The following is a 22005-nucleotide window of genomic DNA, read 5'->3' as shown; positions in this document are numbered from 1 at the left end:
AGGATCACCTAAGACATGAATATAAAAACACTTCACAAATATCAGGTACTGAGCAACTGCAAGCAGATATGATCTGTAGTAATGATTGAAGAAAAATTAGAAGAGATCATGTAAGTTAAAATTAGAAATTTTGTGCTAAATTTATTTGATTCTATGTTTTGAAAAATAGTAATCCTATTTTTAAATTTTCGGTAAATTGCCACATTATCTCATTTCTCAGTCAACTAAGAAGTTCATGTAACTGGGAAAATTAGATCAGGTTAAACTTCCTGTATATATCTGTGGTGGTGTCATGGCATATTATAATGTGGAATTTCTAGATCTTGTAGGATAAATTGTTTTAGTAAGTAATAGAAGCCATATTTGAATTAGTTTACTCTTTCATTTATGTCTCTATTTTTATAGCTTCAAATGTTCCCTATAATCACAATAGAAAGTCTTTCAAATTTTGTAATTTTGTGATCTTCTGAAAACATGATGCTTAGTTCACTTTTTAGTTGACCAAGTCTGTGTGAAGTGGATTTTAAGCTCTGGACAATAAAGAATGAAGGTTTCTAGTTCAGCAAGTCCCTTGATAACAAAAAAAAGTTACTAGAGAATTACTTTTCATTTGTGTTATCATTTAGATTGAAAAAGTGTAAACTCATAATTATCTAGTGTGATTTACTATTTTGATTGAGCTCCAGTTGTCAGTGTGATAAGATGACCTTATGAGCACTATAACATTGAGGCCCCAGAAATCAATAAATATAATAAAATCCCTTTACTGTCCCTTCCTTCCTACTCACCAAATCAATTGCTTTTTACCCTCTGGTTTTTCATGAAAGTTCTACAATTCATTTTACTACCTGTCCAAAGTGAAATGTCTCTTTGTTTTTCCTGAAGAGGTACAGTTGTTTGATATTTCAATTGTCTTCATGATTTTATTTTTCATCTCTTTGTTTCTAAGACATGCACATCTCTAGTGTTTGAGGCCCAAAATTTGGAATAAAATATCATACAGTGATAGAAAATGAGGACTAATGAAGTGATTAGTGTGGACTTTAAATATTCTTGCTTTTCTTTGAGTCATAGGACAAGACTATGAAAGAAAACCTCAGTGTGAATCACTCGAAAAAGTAATAAAAGTATTACATGTTATTTTTCCCTTTCCTCTAAATCAGGAGTACTTTAAGCAGCAGTCACACGGGTTCTATTTACCAGCCAGAAGGGTTTGAAAACCCTTATCCAGAGACTTCTCACATAAGAAGTTTGTCTGCATCTCTATCCAGTGCAGCCATATCTTCACTGCCTGATGACACTTATTTTCAGAACACTTTGCTGTGATTCACTAGGCAAGAGAACTAAGGCTTTTGCCAGTACATTTCCCCAGTGATGTGACAAGTTAACAACTGTGATGTGCATGCCCCTCTGGTAGCTTCCAGGCAGTTTTGCTACTGGATTCCTCCAACCTTGCCTTGTATTGAAAATACAAGCTCTTGGAAGAAGTATTTTTCTTCTGCACACACCAAGAAATGCATTTTCCCCTGTGCCTAGCAAGAGACTGCAGTTCATTTTGTAGTATCGATTTCATAATTCAGTCTTTCCACACAGACATTTATTGTAATAGATGTTAGAAAACACATAGTCTTAGTGAAAAAAAGATGTGAATTTGGCTATACAGTGAGGGTCATTCTATGAAAATAAGAATGGAGCCTTGTAAAATGTTTGGGACCCATCTTCTGAGCTGAGTGTGGTATATGACTTAGGCATTATAGATATGCAATCCATTCACTGCTTGCTCAGTATGCTGACTGAAATTTTTTCCTAGCTGTGTGCCATGTAATAGAAAATATAAATGGCAATTGTCAAGTTAACACTTTTGTGTTCTGTTTATTGATTCAATCAGTTTTCATATATTACTGTACATTGTCATTTATAACCTCATTGATGAGATTCAATTCTACAAGGAGTCTTTACAAAGCAGATAAGCATTTAAAGGGAAAAATATATAAAAGCAGAAATTAGAAAACTGCAGATCTATATCATATACCTTGCAATATAATACCATTTTTTATAACTTTTTTCATATTCTGTTTAAATTTATTCCTGTTTTCCTATAAAGTTGAGTATTTACGCAAGGCAACCACCTCATACAGTAAAGTACATATTCTACAAAAATAAACTGAGCTGCTAAGGACTAAAACCAAGAGGAGAACCTTAATCTTTACTTTTCCTTTACCCTGTGTATCCACAATATCACTGGATCTTATATGTCATTTTCCCCTGATTTTTAATTGGATCACCAGTAATCTAGTTTAACCCATGTTCCCTCTAATTTGCACCACTGCAATAGCTTCCTAATGCAGAGCCTTGATTCATTCCCTCCCCATTCTAGTTAATCTTAACATATTGTCACTAGGTCCCTCTTCTTAAAATATAGGGCAGGTCATTGTCTTCCATGCTCAGACAGCTTCCTTATCTATACTATTCAACTAGAATTAATTCCAAGTCCCTCAATTAACAGTAAAAGTTTATCACTATATGGTTCATACTTACCTTTCTGGTTGTCTTCACATATCTCTCTCTCTCTCTCTCTCTCTCTCTCTCTCTCACACACACACACACACACTTGCCCTTCCATCTCTCCTATTAGGCACTTGCCCAGTGCCAGTTTCTTTTTCCCCTATATCTAACTGAGGAAGGGCCATATTCTCTTCCTATCCTTCCTCAAAATTTTCTGTATTCAAAATTCAGAATTAATCTCAACCATATACCACATGCTCAAAGTATTTTCTATGTTTATCATAGCATCAGAGTTCTATAAGATTAGGAGCTGCTGAAAGAAAAACTTTATCCTGATAGTTTTTATATTTCTCATACTTACTATAGAATCAAATATATACTAAGTAGTTGTTTGTGGAAATCATTTAATTTATCAACCTCCATGTGATGTTCTGGCTTCCTCTTAGGAACATGGAATACCTATCAACATGGGCTATGCGGTGGCGCCACATCACTCAGGGGTCTACCCGGTACACATTCAGTTGTATGCAGCTTGGAAAAAAGTCTGGGATATTCAGGTCACTAGCACAGAAGAATATCCACATTTGAAACCTGCACGGTACCGAAAGGGCTTCATTCACAACAGCATCATGGTGAGTATATACTGCTGTGTATATTGGAGGCTCTTATGTGTATATGTGAAATGAAGACAGGATGTAATTTCAAGCCTATTTTATATGAGTATCATAAACTTCTAACATACCATGGTGGTGACTGGTCACACATTAACACATTGTTTGACTATTTACTTACTTTATAAGCTATATGCAAGATAAATTCAAAATGAGTTTCATATAGATTTTCTATCATTTCTTAATTGAAGTTTTGTCAGGGGCCTCATACATCTGGAATTCCTCCACATCCTTCTGGTTGGTTTTATTGAGAGTTTTCCAGGCAGAGTGTAGGTCCATAGGTCAAGAAAATACCTCTGAAATCACTACACTATCAATAGACAGAATCAAATATCATCTGAGAGCTAAATTTATCCACTTAAGTTTATTTTGGCTTTCAGACACTCAAGAGTATCTTAGGATACTTTTTTTAATATTTGTTTTCCTTGCAGACTAAAGTATATGTATATTTCAGATGTATTGATTGAAAACATGATAATCTAATATAAGAATGATACTTCAGTTACTATAAATGAAATGAACCAAATGAATTTTAGATAGAAATTTATAATTATGCATTGAAATGAAAAAAATGGTATTCTTCCCTTTGAAATAAAACAGCTCATCTCAAAATGTCCTTCCTCACTTCCAGTGCATTAGGTCATGTTCTCATTATCAGTTGCCTTTATCATAGCAAGGATTTACAAACTGTTCTCCCACCTCTAAATATTTACTTCTTCCCAATCCATTCTTCAGATTGCTGTTAGATCTATCTGCATATCTAATCAGTATCTAAAACCAAAGAAAACACTATTTCACTTGCCTAACCAGGGTTAGTAGTATATTAATTAATCACAAAACTTTAATTCTTTTAAGATCAACTAGTACTAGAGCCCTAAGGAAACCTCAGACTTAAATGGAGCTATTGATAATGCATATAGTACTACTGATATCCATAGAAATCCAGGAGGTATGAAAATGAATTGCTCTTATATAATTTTGAATGAGCAGGAAAGTATCCAATTTTCCTTTTATTGGGTTACATTACAATTCAACATATTATGAAATAAAAACTTCATTTTAACCAATATTACATGCATTCATTTACCTTGAATTTAATACAAACTATGAAAGTTAAGCAAGGAATAAATAAAATTATAGCTACACTGTACAATTGGATGCATTTTCACATTGGATTATAAGTAGTTTATTATTCAAAATAAGTCTTTGGAATAAAATTATTTATGTTTTCTCTGTTGAACCTTCAGATTTACAACAGGGTTAACCCCAGAATATGCCAGAAGCAATTATTAGATGATTGAGTACTACTGTGATTAAATCATAAATTCAGAGTGTAATAAAAACAAAACAAATAAAAGTGTAAGGGGTGATCAAAACTAACTTTTTGAAATCCCAGATCCTGAGTACAATGTAAGACTGTATTTCAGAAGCAAGGAAAGTGATGGCCTAATACCAAGAAAAATGTAACCTTGGTGAATATCTGTTTGAATTAAATTAACCCTTAAGAAGGCTTTTATTTTTTGCCAATCCTTTAACATAACTCAGCTAATGGGTGAGATTTCTAGAACTGAGTGAAAATGCTTTACATTAAATGTCCTATGAATTCGATCTGGCAATTATCTTAATATTTACATAATTACAACAACTCTTGAAAACAGTAAGATTTTGCCACTAAGAAATGATAATTTTATGTACTCTGAAGTCATGAGACAGTGGTGGAGTTCTCATTAATTAATGTCAATGCGCTGCTTTCCCCCCTTTTCATCAGGTCCTCCCTCGACAGACCTGTGGGTTGTTCACCCACACTATTTTCTACAAAGAGTATCCAGGAGGACCCCAAGAATTGGATAAAAGTATCAGAGGAGGTGAACTTTTCCTCACAATACTTTTGAATCCAGTATGTATTCTATTTATGTTTTTTTACAGTACCACCAGAATTTTCAAATATGTATTTCATTGTTTCTATAGTGAACCCTCTCACAAGAATAGGTATTAAGCATTAGCCGTACTAGAGAGAACTTAGAGAATGAATCTCCAAGTTATTCATATCCCTTAAAATGCTCAATCATAAAAAACATGGTTTTATTAAGAAGCATGTATTAAATATAACAACTAAATGTAATATAATATCTCAATGTTGGCATCTATTCTTGAGTTATAATAGAGACATATTAATATGCCGTTTTCTAGCCAAAAATTAACATTCACAATATCGTCAGTGTTCCATATTTTGTCCATAAGCTGAGTTTGCTTCTGGCTCAAGGTATCAGTAGGAACATACACTTTAGTCTCTAAAAATTATCCCAATGCAAAATTACATTGAAAATATGTAGCTATGTATTATTATCTGTATATGCTAGGATCATCTGCGGCTTATTTTAAAAGTTGCCACTAGTTTTATTTGAAATCGAAGAGAATTTGGTCCCTCTTTTCTTTAATTTCATCCTTTCATCCTTCAAAGTTTTGCAACACTTTCCTTTCCTGTTATATGTGTAAAAGTATAGCAATGCAGGAATATATTAGCATTGGATAATGTTGAGATTATTTCAGCTGTCTGATTTTTCTTTTATGAAGATTTCATTTCTGAAGTCTTAGAGAAGCATGTCCTCTTTCACATCCCAGTGCACACAAAAACTATGAAAGAATGAGTCATATGCTGTGCCCACTTTGAGTAATGTAAGAAATTTTCATTTTCAGAAGAAAAGATTCATGTGTTAAACAAAACTATAACTCAATTGTCTGTGGCGAAGCTCCAGGAATGTTTAAAATTAGTTATTTAGATAACTGATTTATCTTATTTTAAATTCCTGAAAAAAATAAATAAAAACCAACATTGCATAAAAATGAAAACTTGTCAATTGGATTGGGGGGGTAGGGAGCCAGGGTAAAAAGGCTTTATGTGAGAATGAATAATCAAAAAGCCCTTTCCTCAAGGGAAGTCACTAAAAACAAAGGGGTCTGTTGTGTCCAGTGGCACCAAACTGAGGAACAGCTTAGATGCTCTTTGATCTTTAGCAAGAAACTATTTTCCAGAACTTGCTTGCATGTAAAACAAGCTAGTTGAACTAGATGATCTTCAATATGCCTCAAAGATATTCTTTATGGATAAACCTGACACATTCCAATTTTTTGTATAATTTACCAGAAGTTATTAGCCAGAGCACTCCACAGAAACAAAACCCATAGGGTGGGGAATGGGGCAAGAGAAGTTTATTATAAGGACTTTCTCGTGTGAATAGGAAGGTTGTCAAGTCTCAAGATCTACAGTTAGCAAGCTGAAAACCTAGAAGAACTGCTGGTGTGGACCCAGTACAGTTCCTTATGCCTGAGAATCAAGGGGGCTCAGTGTGTAGTTACAGTCCAAAGCTGGCAAAATAAAGACCCAGGAAGAACCAGTATTTCAGCTGAGGTCTGAAGGCAGGAAGAAACCAATGACCTGGCTCAAAGACAATCAGGGCGGGAGGAGTTCCCTCTCACTCACGGGAGGGGGGAGGTGGGGAACCTTTTTGTCTATTCAGGCCTTCAACTGACTGGATGAGCCTCACGCACACTAGGGAGAGCAAGCTTCTTTACTCAGGTGGCCATTTCTAGTACTAATCTCATCCAAAAATATCCTCACAGACACACCCAGAATGTTTGAGCAACTACGTGGCCCAATAAAGTTGACACATAAAATTAACCATCACACCAGTTGAAGAAATTAATGTAGGAAGCAAACTAGAAGTGAGTGAAATAAAGTGGGCCACACAGAAAGAGGGGAAGAAGTGATGAATAAAGAAAAGACAACGTAAGCTTGGAAATTTTTGGTGCATGTGCTATTTTATGAGTTAGAGAGGCACTGTAGATGATGGTCTATGATGAATACTCACCTCACTTCTGTGGAGAAAAGTATTGAGGCTGCTTGATTAGTTACTATTTCAAGTTAGATGGTTTCATCAAGTCTGACAAGGTATGAGCCCACAGGAATGGAGAAAGGATAGAGGAAAACAAAAAGCCAAAAAATAATAATACCCAGCCTTCCCCTCTAATCTATTCTTTTTCTCCAACCATCATTAATTCTTTGTCAAAGTAAGGAGCATCTCCTTACTCTTTCACCAAAACCATGCAGATATAAAAATTCTATATGCTCATTGATATGAAGTACATTATTAATATGAGTTAATATGCCAACTATAAAGAATATTTGTATTCTGAAAGAACCAGTTCCCAAAGGAAAGGTCTGTAATTGCATTATTTTAGGTATTAAAGTCCTTGAGGAAATATGTTTATAATGGGAAGCATTCAACATCCATTAAGTGATCCAGAGAGATGACCACTTCCTCTACCTACTGTTCCAACTGACTTAGAATGTGGAAAAGTGATTTTTTTGAGGACTATAGGATGACTGTTCACTAGTGTTAGCATAAACCAAAGAATAAAGGCCAATCTAAATTTATTTCATTTTTCATTGGTGATCTATTGTACGTCAGTCACATTATAGAAATTCTATAGCTATCATATATTATGACATGTTTCTTACACGGTAATTTTCTCTGTGGATTTGTAAGTGATCTATAGATTTCTGTGTTTAGCACTGGGTTTTTAGCATGCAGATGAATGGATAAATAAGGATAGAGACATGACACAAAGTTGGCAGTGATAGTAAATGCACCACATAATAATGTTAATACCCAGTTTTTCTTAGCACATTAGAATGGCAAACCAAAGCTAGCAAGATTAAATTTAACAGGGATTAATAAAAAGCCCCAAAATTGCTTTCAATGGAAAGAATGCTATAATTCTAGCACTATATAATGATAAATATTATATAAGGATAGATTAAATCTGCCAAAAATGGTATGGGCTTCATTATGACATATTAAGTTTCTTGTCATGAAGTTGTCCAAACAAAAGTTTGAAAGAATGTGAAATCTGTTCTTTTTAATATCTCATCTGATGCTAAGAATCTGTGATTCTATTTTTATCCAGATAGATGTGCAGTATATCTCTTTCATTATAAAACATGAAAGAGTATAAAGTAGGCTTAATTTTAAATATTACAAACCAGCATTATAAATTTGGTTATAGTCTATGATTGTAAGGTCAGAAAAGGAGAAAGTATAATTTTATTAACATGTATAAGAACAAAGGAATGAGATAAAATGGAAAGAAATTCAATAGTAGATGTATTAAGGGGAGTAGAGGAGAAAAAATTTTTCCATTTCATCAGTACACTAAAAGAAATATTATTGCCAGATTTAGCAGAACCACTTTGAATTGATTGGTAGTTTCTGGATTCATTTGTGTATAAACATCCTATGAGAATAATAAAAGCTGGAAAAAATTTATGAGGGAATGTCCTGGAATCTCCCTCCCTAGAGGACTTTAAAATGAAGTCAACAACTATATAGTTCTTTCTTACTGCCTTGGGAGTTCATCTGTCTGAAAGAAGGGGAATGGACTAAATAACCTTGAAAAGTTCCACATGCTTTTTGTCTGGTTTGTAACTTCCACAACTCTGCCCTGCAGTCAAACAGGCATGAACCACACAGGACCAGCATGGTTTCTTTCCTCGTCCAGCTTCCCATTTAGGTATTCACATAATTTTTTGTTGTTCCCTCTAGAATAAACTTGCATCCCTTCTGTGCTCAAAGTTTCTGATATTTCTTTTTTATTTCTTTTTTACATTTTAACTTTATGACTTTAGCTGGTATCTTGTTTTCATAGTTTTAGATATTTAAAAACATTCCTTATTTCTTAATCTACCATAAAACAGAAAATTCAAATTAGAATATATTTTTAAATCTTGACTCACATATGAACTCCTGTTAGTGTTGTGTATTAGATCTTTTGATTCAGCAAACTGCAGGGAATGGGGTTTCTAAATTTCCTTGGATACCAACTTGTTTTACCCAAATGAATCTAAGAATTTAAAATTAAATTATATGAAGGTCATTTGAATGGCATTTCAAAAGCACACCTAGGCATCTGTCCACTTAGTATTCAGATAACTTTCCCTTATTTTTCTTAGCTTCTGTCATGACCTCATCACATATTGATATTTTCCTGCACTATTCCACACTTGTCAAATACTAACATGTATTTCCCTGGTGCCAAATCCTTCCCGTAGTTTCAATATAATCTTTGTTCAGACAGGAAGAAATATAATTTAATCATGTATGAGGTAAAACAGCTTATACCAGGTAACCCACCATCATTCAAGTCAAGAAATTACCCTATAAAATATGCAGCAACTGATAATAGTAAAGGAAATCTAGAGTGTTTTCAGATGGTATATCAGATGTTTCACCAGTAACCATAAAAGCTTAAAATGATTATGCCTTATTGGATTTAACTTTTTTCCAATTTATTTTAATTTTATAAAACACAAAGAACAATATGAAAATAGAATTTTTTAAGTTTTCTTAACAGGTATGTTTAAATATGTTCAGCTTCTGGAATGCTTTAAAATGACAGTAGTGAAGCCAAGAAATCTACAAAAGTTTCCAAAGTTCAGAGCACTACTTAAACTCACTAACCCTTGCCTGTCTTTGGCCAATTGCAAATTCAGATGAACAAAAAATATGTGACTGAAAGAGCAGTGTACTTGGAATTGACAGTAGAGTATAATGGAAGTGCAATGATATACTTTCTCCATGTGCTGGCTGCTGAACTCCGGTACACCTGGGCTGCTTAATGAGCTTCCCTTCTTCATGTATATCAATCTCCACGTTCGTGGAATCAAACAGCAGATGCAGTTACATTATAGATTAATTCTGGCTCTTCAGACAGATTAAAGAAAAGGCAGCATCAACATGAAATAACTGGAAACAAACACTAAGTTCTTTTTAATATGCTGAAATAATACAGAAGCGGGTATGTAAAATAATTTGCAGAAATATATTTTATGTGAAGCACAACAAAATAAAATGCAAGAAACATCCCAAGTCTGTTTAAGAGCAAATGACACAGAATTACTGTTTAGTAATATAAAGTCATCCAAGTATTCTTTGAAGATTTTTATTTCAATACCCTATAAATGTTGTGCTTTATAGAAAATTGTTAATGATCAGTTAATATTTCATGTAGAACAAGGCAATTATGTATTTCATCAAAATATACTTCTTTATAAAATCATGTATTTTTTGTTTAAAAAAAGTATACATTTTTAATTTAAAATCCTCAGGGTCACAGGAGATTTTTACAGATGTTCCAGCAGTGTTTATTTAAAAAAATAAAATAAATTAACTTCTAACTTCTCTACTATAGTGAAGTCTGTGTCTTATCTGGGTAGGGATTTTGAAGCAATTAGTATTATTGGTAGCTCTGGGGATTAGAGCCCAGGAGAACAGCCACCAACGGTGAGAAAAATGGACCCCTGTAGAGTGTATAGATTGTGGAAAATTCTATTTCCACTCACTGAAGGACCTACAGATACCCCTTCTTTCCTTTATCTGTTTTGTTTTCCTCTTAAAGATTTGCAGGACTAACCTTTACAGAAAGACATAAATCACCACTTCTACAGTGATTCACACTCACAGCAGGGACTTCGTAAAATCTGAAGTCAGCTAAGATCCTTGGCCACACTACATATGATATTATTCTGTCTATTCACACTGAAAACCAGACAAAGTTCACACAAGAATCCAGGAAATGTGGAGACATTTTGCTCTTTCTTAATTTGGGGGTAATGCAACTTTTAATTTTCCACAATAGGATTTATTTAGAAATTAGCAGTTCAGAGTGTAAAACGTGTCACCATAAGGAGCAGAATATTTTTGTCTCCTAAACCTGAACTCTGTCTTCACGTCAAATAAGAGAAGCATTGCTATTATTGTTCAGACATGTATCTTTCTAATGCAATGGTTGCTATGAGTCCTGATGGAATACAATTTACATTCCTACATTTCTAGACCATGAACAAATCCATAAAATTGCATTGTTTTTTCTTCAATTTTGTTTCCCAAAAAAAATAAATGAAAAGAGCAATATTTTATCAGAGAATCTATTTCACCAAGCATAACTGGATAATCTAGCTTTCCCAAAGCATATTATGGAAGGTGGCATTATAGCTCTTTAGCATAAATACATTTGCCACAGCAAAAGATACAATCTCCTATTTATGCAAATGTTTGTCAGTAGGTAAACTTTTTTTTCCTTTCTTTATTTTGAGACTTGTAATATATAAATATTAGGTACATAATGCTCTTGACATTTGAGGGTAGTTTGGAACCCAAATCAGTGAATCCATGCTAATAAGGAAAAAAAAAGCCATATCTCTGTATCAGTGTTTATATGACTTAGTGAGTTGGTGTGATAGTAGGAAATTGGGTGTTTTTGGGAGTTCACAAAATTAAAATTGAAAATGTGTGTCTTTTTTTGGTTTGTCAGTTTTCACCCCACTGTAGTTTTAAATTCCTGATTTTATTATCTCATCTACAAATCATGTAAAACCCAAGTATTTCTTTTTTTTAATATATTTCTAAATATCTTAATTTTAAGGTACAGTGAAGCAAAGAGAACATTTTGGGTTACTTTATTTCACTTTCTTTATTCCTACTTCATTTTCCTCTGGCTACTCCTCAGAGTCAGATATTGTGAAAAAGAAAACAGCTCTTTTTTAAATCACTTGACATTTTCATGTTTTCGTATTTCAGGAAACCAAATTATTTTGTCTCAGTTTTCCCATTAGTGATTTATATGCTGATATGATTAGGAATATTTATGTAAACGATAAACTTGCTGGTATCCACTGAGGAATTTAAAGAAAAATGTTTTATATTTTTCATCCATACAGTCTTATCAGCAGATGCCCAGGTTTCTATAATTAAAGTTAACTTGAGTTAATATTTATTTTTTTTCTTTGAGATTTATCTAATCCAAAATGTAGAAACTATTGATAAAAATAATTGTATGGTGCTTAATTTATAATGAACTATTACAACTCCATCTTTTGCTTAGAGTGCAAACTCCCACTACTATTTGTATCTCAATCATAGTATTTGTTCATTTATCTGATTTATTGCAAGGAGATCTTCTTGATGAGTTCACTATGAAATAGTTCTACTTGTGTATGCTAATGCATGTGTATAAGAGGGTGAAGGAATGCATGAGAATCCTGTCAAGAGGAGTTGACATTTGAACTGAGCTGAGCAACAGTAGGGGTTCATCAGACAAATCAGGTAGCATGGTTTGGCTATGGAGTGAGAGTTTACAGTAGGAGGTTTTCCAGTCAGAAAAAAGAGACGTAGAAAGTTACAGAGGGTAAAATTATTATTGTAAGTTTAGGAACTATAAATGTTTGAGTTTTGCAGGAGTACAAGATAGTGATACAGTTGTAAGAATAGGTACAAATAAGATCATGAAAGTTTTCTATGACATGTTGCCAGTTTGAATATTAGTATTCTGTTGTGGAGAGGTAAGGAATTTAAGTAAGGAGGTGACAGAATCAAATATTAAATGTTACTGGTAGTTCTATCTGACATTTAGGGTCTGTTCTGAATAGAGAGTCTTAAAATACCCTCCTTAAGGCTACAGTACTTTTCTATCCCTATTACATCCACCTCAACCTCAGTATTTCTCCCTCAGACTTACCTCTACTTTCTCTTCTTTACCTGGGCCCCTCACAGGTTCAGATCAATCTTGCTGCTGTATTTGCACATAGAGCCAGTCATGCCCTACTGCTGACAGTAAATATTATCTTCCTCACCCACACTATAGCACCCTCAGGCATGTAGTGTTGGCTCAATAGGTATTTGTTGAATAAATCAATACATACAAATAATAGCATCACAACTGCATGTGTCATCCACATGCTATTTCACCTGCATTATTAAAGTTATATCAGAAGGAAAAGGAAAGGAGAATGAAGGAAGGAAAAAAGGGTGGAGAAGAGATAAGGAGAGGAGAGTAGAAATATGCAAAGATAAATAGGAAAGGGAAAGGAAGGGAAGGGAAGAGTAAGGGATAGAAAGAACAGAGAAAAACAATGGAAAACCATTCCTTCCTGTTTTATCAAATTAGACAACAGGAATGTAATTCTACTGTATAGTAACCAAAACTCGGAAAATCTTGTTTTATTTTATTTTTCCTGGCTTACTAAATACTGAAGAAAAAGCCATAGAATTTTTCTAGGCTTCAGAATTTCTATCTTTGTAAAAAGGGAAAATAATGTTAGTTCTCTTCTTGTTTCAAACAGATAGTATAAGATGTGACCAAAAAAAAAGTGCTTGGAACTTCCAGAGCAAATTGAATAATTTGGATACAAGTATTTTTGAAAAAGTAGAAGTATGCATCATTTTTATTATCAAATGACATTTGAGGTATGTTAGCAGCCCATAAACTCTGGATTTGTTTACAATTTGAGTTTTACTTGATTTTTCTTCTCTGCTAGACCACATAAATCATGGCATAAAGACATTTCATTTACAAAGGTTTTTAGTTCATTATATGTTTTGCTTCTGAAAACATTTTTGGTTGTGCCACTTTGTTGTGCTTTCTGAGCTATTTTTAAATGATAGAATTTCTATTACATTCTCTATTTCATGTGAAACAAATTGAATCATCAAATGCCGTGCTTGCTTGGTCAGTCAAGACTGCTTTATTAATTTGGTTTTGTTGTCTATCAAAGTACCTCAAATGTTTGTGTCAAAGATTTTTGTTCTTGTTGTTAGTGTTGCTGATTTTAAGATCTTGTGCTTATTTATTTATTTATTTATTAATAGAGAGGTTTGCTGGAAACCCTAGGTCCACACTTGTGCATTCTTTATAGTCAACAGTGACTGCTCTGGGAGTTTTGCTCAAATGAGAAATAAATAGAATTACAGCAATCTCTGTGTTCAGTACATAAAAATTAATGATATGAAAAATGGAAGACCTTCCCAGTTGTTACATAATTGTAGTTAATTTAGATGAATTAGATGAACTTAATAGAACAAGAAAATTCAGCCCCACAAATTAAATAGAAAACTCTAGACTGCATTTCATTACCTATCACAGGAGGAAAGGGTACTCTTCGTTGTCTACAGTCATTGATCTTATAGATCTGTCTCCGTTGAACTTCATACCTAACAGAACAGTCAGTGTTCAATAACCTCTGTGAAGACATTAACTAAAACTAGAGAAGGAGGCAAGAGATTTAGAAGTAAAGAAAAGGTCATGCTCTTGTAAATGAAAAGTTCGTGATAACTGCCAGCCTCCCTGAGCACTCTATGAAAATTACTAGCTTAAGCAATATAAAAGGTAAAATTCCGAGCACTGAAGTATTTCCCTTATTTATAATTGTCACTTTTAACACAATATAAGATAGCCAATAATGCCATTCAAAATATAAAGTATAAGTAGCAGAATTTTCTCCTTGAAGCTGTTATTATATCCACTTAAATTCTGTTTCACACAAAGGTACACATTCAAATCAAATGGCAGTAAAAGATGTGTCTTGAAAATTGCCATCTTCTTGCAATTTCTTTTCAAAAGTCCATTCTGTAGTTCACTTAAACAACTTGCTTGAGCAATGAAATCTATATAGGCTGAGCTTTCTACACGGGCTGAAATGTTATATTCATAAACACAAAGAGTTTAGGTATTATAAACTATTTAGAAAAATAAAAAAGAAACTTAAAACTTGGAAAATCTTGTTTTATTTTATTTTCCCAACATTGGAAGCAGCTTTTATCCTACCTTGTGCTGAATGCATCTTTAAAAAATATATGCTATAGCTTACAATGACTCTTGAATCTTTAGTGATTTAGGTTTTTAAAAAGAAGCCCATATATAAGCAAGCACAGTGATAGTGACTTACAGTGTTAGGAGTCATAGGCTCAATTATGGTTTTGAAAATTGCTTATTAGAGAGCAGGCAAACTCACAGCAGCAGGAGACCTTCCTCTAACAAGTTTGTACTCATAGTAGGTCCTATTATGTATCTATTGAATGAACAAATCCATCATTTTCTATCACAATTTCCAAAATATGCTGGTGGGTTTTTTCTCTCCAGCTTCACGGAAGCCTACTTGACCTCTAGTAGAAAATGACTACGTTATCTCTTCCCCAGAGAACTGTTACCATTCTGGCCATATAGAACCCAGTATCCCTACACCAGTCAGAGTGATGTTAAATGCAAGATAAAGATGCCATGGCCATTCTTAATGCTGTCCAATGGCTTCTCATTTAATCTTGGAATAAAATTCAAACTCTGGGCCATGATTTAGTCCTCTCCTGTCTTCTCTGAATGGATCAAGTTCTCCTCTGTCCTTCACAACTACACTCCAACCACACCATCCTCATAGTCCTTCAAATATGCCAAGATTGTGTGCCTGTCAGGGCTTTTGTGCTATTGGCACTTTGCGTGGAGGGAATTGCATCCAGAAAGTTGTGGCCCTGATTTCTCCTGCCTTTCCTGTCTCTGGCCAAGAGTCACCTCCTCAGAGAGTGGTTGCCTGACTTTTACCCAGTCACTCTGTGTCATTTCTCCATCTTATTTTTTCATGACATTGGCCACTTTCTGAAGCTATCCTCCTGATTTGTGTGTTCACCATCCACCTCCCTTCCCCAGTTCTATTCTCCACCCTCATGCCACCAGTAATCCACTGCCCATTAACTCCAGCAACATTTGTGTTGGGGTGGAAGGTGCAGGGACAATACAAGTGGTATAGAAATTGCTAAACCATTTGATTGTCTACCACTGTATGCTCCTGGACAGATACCTTCACGAGCTTTAGAAGTGATTTTAGTCAAAGACTTAAAATGTTGATGTGCAAATGAGAACAGTTTTGTATATTTAATCATTACTTGTTTGTCTGTTTGTTTTGGCACACACAGATAACTACAATTCTTACTAGAAACAACATATACCTGAAGTGCTTTATAAATTCATGAAGATTTGACTTAAAGTAATATTTCATTTTATCTCATCACAATGTTTAGATTAATGTCTGCCTAAAATTAAAACAAGGTACCTGATAATCATTTCCTAAGAAATACAAATCTAAATCTGGAATATGAAAGTAAAATCTTTATGATTCCTGTGATATCCAAGCCATCTTCAGTACACACTCAAATATTGACATCCATTATTTTAATGTGATAAAGCTTTCTTTGTTCTATTTATAACTAATACATATTAATGCTTACTCTATTTAATATTCTAAATGACTACCTGTATCAAATCACTTAATCCCCAACCAACCATATGAAGTCGGTGCTATTACCATCCCTATTTTTGGAATGAGTAAACTATCAGGAGAAGTTAACTAATTAATCCAGTGTCATGTAGCTAGAGAGTTGGAGAGCTACAATTTCTACTCAAAAAGCCAGTTCCAAAATCCCAACTCCTTCGGCAGTACATTAATTCCATCTCTCCAAGTCAGACTACTGTCAAAATAGTAATATAACTTGGGGAAAATCTGTCTTTTTGAGGGAAAGTGATTTTAGCAGCAAAAACTGTACTCCATCAACTTCCAGGGTTGATTGAAGATATATATATATTTTTCAGAAGTTTTAGAATTCCCTGCTCACCTCAAAGCTGTAGACTACTTGATTCTTTCAATAAGTACCTATTAAATATTCTGAGTTTTCCGGAGAAATAAGAAAACAAGGGTATAGTCTCACAGACTGGCAAGAGAAATAAATATACAACAGTAAATTTGGATAAGGTTTGATGAGTGCTATTAAAAAAAGGAATGTAGATACAGAAAAAGGGATTTCTACTGTCTGAAAGAATCAGAAAAGTCTGCAAGGGCAATGTGACATTTGAGCTGGACACGGTATGTGGAATTTTGACTGTCATGGAAGAAGGATGTTTTATGCTTCAAGGAAGCAAATGAGCTAATGAGCTGGAAGGTTGTCTGGAAAGAGTGTGGAAAGAACAATAATACAAAGAGAAAGGGATAAGAGTGACAGAAGAGATGGAGCCTGGAAGAGGGCTTGGGGCTACATTGTGCAGCTTTTTATGGATTGTGCCTAGGGGCAGTTAGGTGGTAAAGTGATGTGATACTCAGATTTAGAAAGAAAATAAAATCCTTATTTCTTAATATTCAAATTATTCCATCAGAACGGTGATTCTTCTTGAGAACGAATATTTTTTCTTTTATCATAAGTAGTTCTGGCCCCTGCTAAGGCCTTCAAAAAACTGTTCTCATGTCAAGGACAGGAGTAAATCTTGTTAGTCCACCGCTCATCAACGGGATGGTGGTGTAAGAGGTCAACAGTGGGTGCCATCCTTTCTCCCTGGACTGTCTTTGCAAAATGCACCATCTCAAGACTTCTGAAGTAAGCCTTCTTAAATTCATTTTAAAATGTGTAAATATTATAATTTTGTATCCATGGTCTTTGTGGTTATTTTCCTACATTATTTTCCTACATTTTAACATTCTTCCTTCTTCCCTCTTTTCTTCTTCGTTTTTTCCTTCTCTCCGCCCTTCCCTCCCTTGCTCCTGCTTCACCTCTCCCTTCCCCTTCCCATATTTTCTTCCTCTTCTCCATCCTCCTTCCTTTTCCTTCTATTCTCTTTAGTGAGCAACTTCAGCTCATCTCTTCTAGATTCATTATATTATTAGACCACAAAAGCCATGTAGTAATACTATATATACTCTCCTCTGACTTTTATGTCATCATAATGATAAAAATAATAGACTTTGATTAACAACCAGTGAAATAGATTTTAAAATGAGATTATGTTTAGAAAAACACACAGGCTTTATCCTACTCCATTTAGTGTCTATAACAAAGTTTTTACTGCATTTAATCATGAAAATAAGGGCTATAACTCTTTGCACATTTTGACTGTCAACAAGTTGATGGTTATAAAAGAGGAATGAATTTGATATCCAATGCATTTTTCTTAATTTCTAATTAAACTTAGTCACTTCTTTGCATCCCACCTGGTGTCAATAGGAAGAAAATAGTAAAGTCTGAAGAAAAAAATCAAGTACAACTGGTTCACTGGCCTCACCACAGCATTAGTCAGTCTTTTGAGGCTCAATCCTGGGGACCTGACAGCTTTGTGGTTTTGTTCTTAGCAGACAGAGCAGAGAGGCCACAGAGCAAACTGTGGATGTGTGATTGCTGGAGAAACCCTGAGAACAGGGTGAGGTTGGTGAGAACCTTTGTCTTTTGGGATCTCCTTACCAGTTCTCCAGAGGACCTTGCTTTTGGTGTTCATATCTAGTACATTTGCTAAGAATATGATGTATTCAGTTTTTTCTTCATTTAAAAAAATTAATTAGGATAGCACCAGTATAATATTTTAAAAGAATATAAAGACCAGATCAACATCTGTAGTAGAGGAATTATAGGTGCAAACAAAAAAATGTCTATACCTGCTGCTACCTTGAATGTAAGTTACTTATTCTTTGCCTGGACAGGCAGGGAGTAAAAAAGAACTTAATGAAACATTAAAGGGCAACAAGTGTTGTTCTTGCCTTTCAAAAGATACTGATTAAAAGAATAGACTGGAAATTCAAGTACGTACACCTCATCTCAATTTCCTGCTGCCTCAGTTTTAACATAAGCAAATTATAAAACTTGAATTTAAGTAAATGCCATGACTGTTGAATTTTCAAGGAAATCTTGATAAAAAAGGTACTAATTCTGAAAGGATCATTGTTATCTCATTAAAAAATAAAATGTTCGCCATACAGCCCCCAACTTGTGTTTAAAATAACTAAAGACCATTAATGTATGTTAACTATTTCTCTCCTGTGGGTGCCGAAAAATTAGAAATCCCTTCAAATACAGTGATCCAACATTTTTAGACATACACTGTATCAATAAAAATTATTTTGATGGCTTTGTTTTTTAGATTCCACATATTAAAAAACAAACAAAATAGATAGATTCATGGTGGTTGCCAGAGAGAATGGTATGGGGAAATGGGTTACATAGGTACAGGGAATAAAGATATACAAACTTCTAATTATAAAATAAGTAAGTCATGAGGATGAGAAGTACAGTGTAAGGAATATAATAATATTGTAATAACTTGGCATGGTGACATGGTATCTACACTTATTGCAGTAGGCATTTCATGAGGTGTGTAATTGTCAAATCACTCCATTGTACACATAAAATTACTATAGTATTGTATATCAGCTATACTTTAATTAAAAAATGGTTTTGAGTAACTATCCACAAAATATTAATAAATATTTAAATGTAAATATTTATTAATATATTTCTGTATAAATTCATTCCTACTATACCAATGTATTACTATACTACATACATTATATTGAGATGTGAAATAAATGTAGTAAAATTGTAATGCTTTCTATGGAGATGGTTTTATTAACCCTCCTGGGTTTTTGCATTCTGGGGATCACTGCAGTAGTAGATTGTGAAGCTAATTAAGAGACAAAAAAAATTCCTAATATGCAGAAGAAATTTCACACGCTATTGAAATCTTTTCATTAAAAACAAAAGAATTGGATTATGTAGTGATCTCATTCTATCAAACAAAGACTTTTTTCTCAAAGTATAGCATAGTCTCCATTAGAATCACCTGTCAAAATGTTCAGGTCTGGGTCTCCCAGAGTATCACAATCAACATTTCGAGAACTGATATTGTACATACTAAAGTTGAAAAGGTCTACTATAGGTCTACTATAATGATCAGATTTGCAGGGGTGTGGGTGTCTTTTGTAATCAAAATTTTAGAAAGTTTTATTTCCAACGTAGGAAGCAAAATCAAAAATATTAACTAATAAATTTGCAAACACTACAAATTAGTTCTCATGAGGAATTAAGATCACATCAATATTTAACATACAACAATTTTATTAAATAATACCAAAGGAGTGTTAATTATCATTTTTGAAGAATTATGTTTTTATTGCTCTTTCCTTGGCTTATAACTCTGTGGTGAAAAATTAGATGTGGGTTAAGTTATATGAACTCAATAATTTATTAATGCTTCTAAAGAACTTACACTGTAGTATTAATGAGAAAGTCAGAACAAGTAGTCATGCTCTCTTGACAAAACATTGTAAATTTCCACTTGCATAAGGTGGAAATTAATGTTTCATCCACCTTTCTTTTGGACTTGATTCATAAAAGTATGTCATTTCTAAATAGGTTGGATATATATATCATTATAGAGCTAGTGAACTGCTCTATATGGTGAGATATATTGGCATCAAGATGGCATGTAAAGTCACGGAACTGAATGATCTATCTACAGAGCAAAGGAATAGATTCAATAATATGCAAATTTTTTTATCATATTTAAGAATATTATCCAACTACTGCTATTTCAGGTTAGAATTTGCAAGGAGAACCATATTTTCTTTAGAACAAAATACAAGTCATTACACACACACACACATACACACACACACACACACACAAAAAAAAACCCAATTCCTTGAATAAGTGTCATAATATTGAAATACGATGATATTTTAAGGCCTCTTTTTTTTGTAATGAAAATGTTCATTTTCCTGAAATGAAAATTCTAAGAAATTAAGGACATGGATGATTGAGACAAGCTTTCCATTTTTGCTCACATATTACAGTTTATGCCTCATTGGATACCTTTAATTTTCCCCCTATTCCTTCACCAGGCTTTTGAATTGGTCTGAAGAGAACATGCTCTGACAAATTTAAGGCATCCTGAGACAGAATCTGTATCCATAATCATATCTCTTCAGTGTCCGCAAAGTCCTATAGTATCTTTTTCCAGCTCCCTTGCCATTTCTTGCTTCCTTGCCATTCTGGACAATAAAAAGCCAGCCCATAAATGTTTAACAGACAAGATAAGCTAATAAATACAGCTGTAAATACTATCCCTTTATCTGTCATCAAATAATTCCTTAGGCCAACCAAGAAGAGCTCTCCATAAAGCCAAACCTTTTAAGTCAAAATTAAAAATACAATCTAAATTTCAAATGAGATATTAGTAACTCTCTGGCATTTTAATGATACATCTTGCTACTCACCTCAGTAGCCTTTTAATTTTATTCTAATGCATAAAATTGTCTTTACTAGCAAGTGAGGACTTACCCTCAGAAATTGGTAATTCCTTAATTTATAAATTCTTGAATAGCTACTGAATTAATCTAAATTAGAAATTTCTACTGTCTCAGTCTTTGACATTTTTTAAACTTCTAACCCTGATGCCGTGTCAGCCTAGATGTAATGAATTACCAAAGAACCTCTCCATCTTCAGTATGCTTTAGTCATAATCTTCATAATGATTAAGGTAAAACATTCAATTTATATTATGTTTATTTTTCATTAAAAGATATGCCTGAATAGGAGAGGATAATTTTTTGATAAGTGAATTTTGAAACTAATAATAAATATACAAATATTTATATCAGTTATAGGGTTTGAGTCAAATTAACATATTATTTTGATAAGGATATATTGGTGAAGGATAAAAAGAGGAAATAAGAAAAGAACTGGTCCATCACAAGCATCGTATTTTGTAACTTATTTTGTAAGATTTTCTTTTATCTTTAAACCTAATCATATTAGAACACATTTCATGTTAGTTAATTAAACTTCCAGAAATATATTATTTCAACCTATGGCTTACATTTTTTTACTCTAATTATGAAATAGAAAATTACATTAAATCAAAATTGTTTCAGAATAATAAAAGTACAGGCTTATGATAATTAATTTGTTGTAAGAAAAAAGATTGGATGATTACTCTGTATGTGTGTATCAGCATGTTTCTTGGCTTTTCTCTATTTTTCTAAGTCTATTTAGAGTAGAAGAAAAATATAACCTTAGATGACAAAAAATAATTTTATAAATCAAAATATGATTCATAATTGAAACTGTACAAGTGTTCTGCAAGTGCTATCCAATAAAATGACTTTGCATATCAGATTATACAAAATGGAAGG

The 22005-nt window shown here is 33.4% G+C and overlaps 1 protein-coding gene across 1 annotated transcript in view; it reads left to right on the top strand.

Moving 5' to 3' along the window:
• The window catches only part of LOC118930042 (bifunctional heparan sulfate N-deacetylase/N-sulfotransferase 4), a 272594-nt gene that overhangs the window by 168318 nt on the left and 82271 nt on the right, over window positions 1-22005 (top strand). Inside the window, exons 5-6 of the mRNA XM_036920791.2 lie at window positions 2952-3137; window positions 4945-5073. Of these exons, the coding sequence (XP_036776686.2) occupies window positions 2952-3137; window positions 4945-5073 (315 nt within the window). The remainder of the gene's footprint in view (window positions 1-2951; window positions 3138-4944; window positions 5074-22005) is intronic.

The sequence above is a fragment of the Manis pentadactyla genome, chromosome 5 (assembly GCF_030020395.1).
Source record: "Manis pentadactyla isolate mManPen7 chromosome 5, mManPen7.hap1, whole genome shotgun sequence".
Classification (NCBI taxonomy): Eukaryota; Metazoa; Chordata; class Mammalia; order Pholidota; family Manidae; genus Manis; species Manis pentadactyla.
Note: the sequence above shows the minus strand (reverse complement) of the source record. Positions and strands in the feature narration are given on the sequence as shown.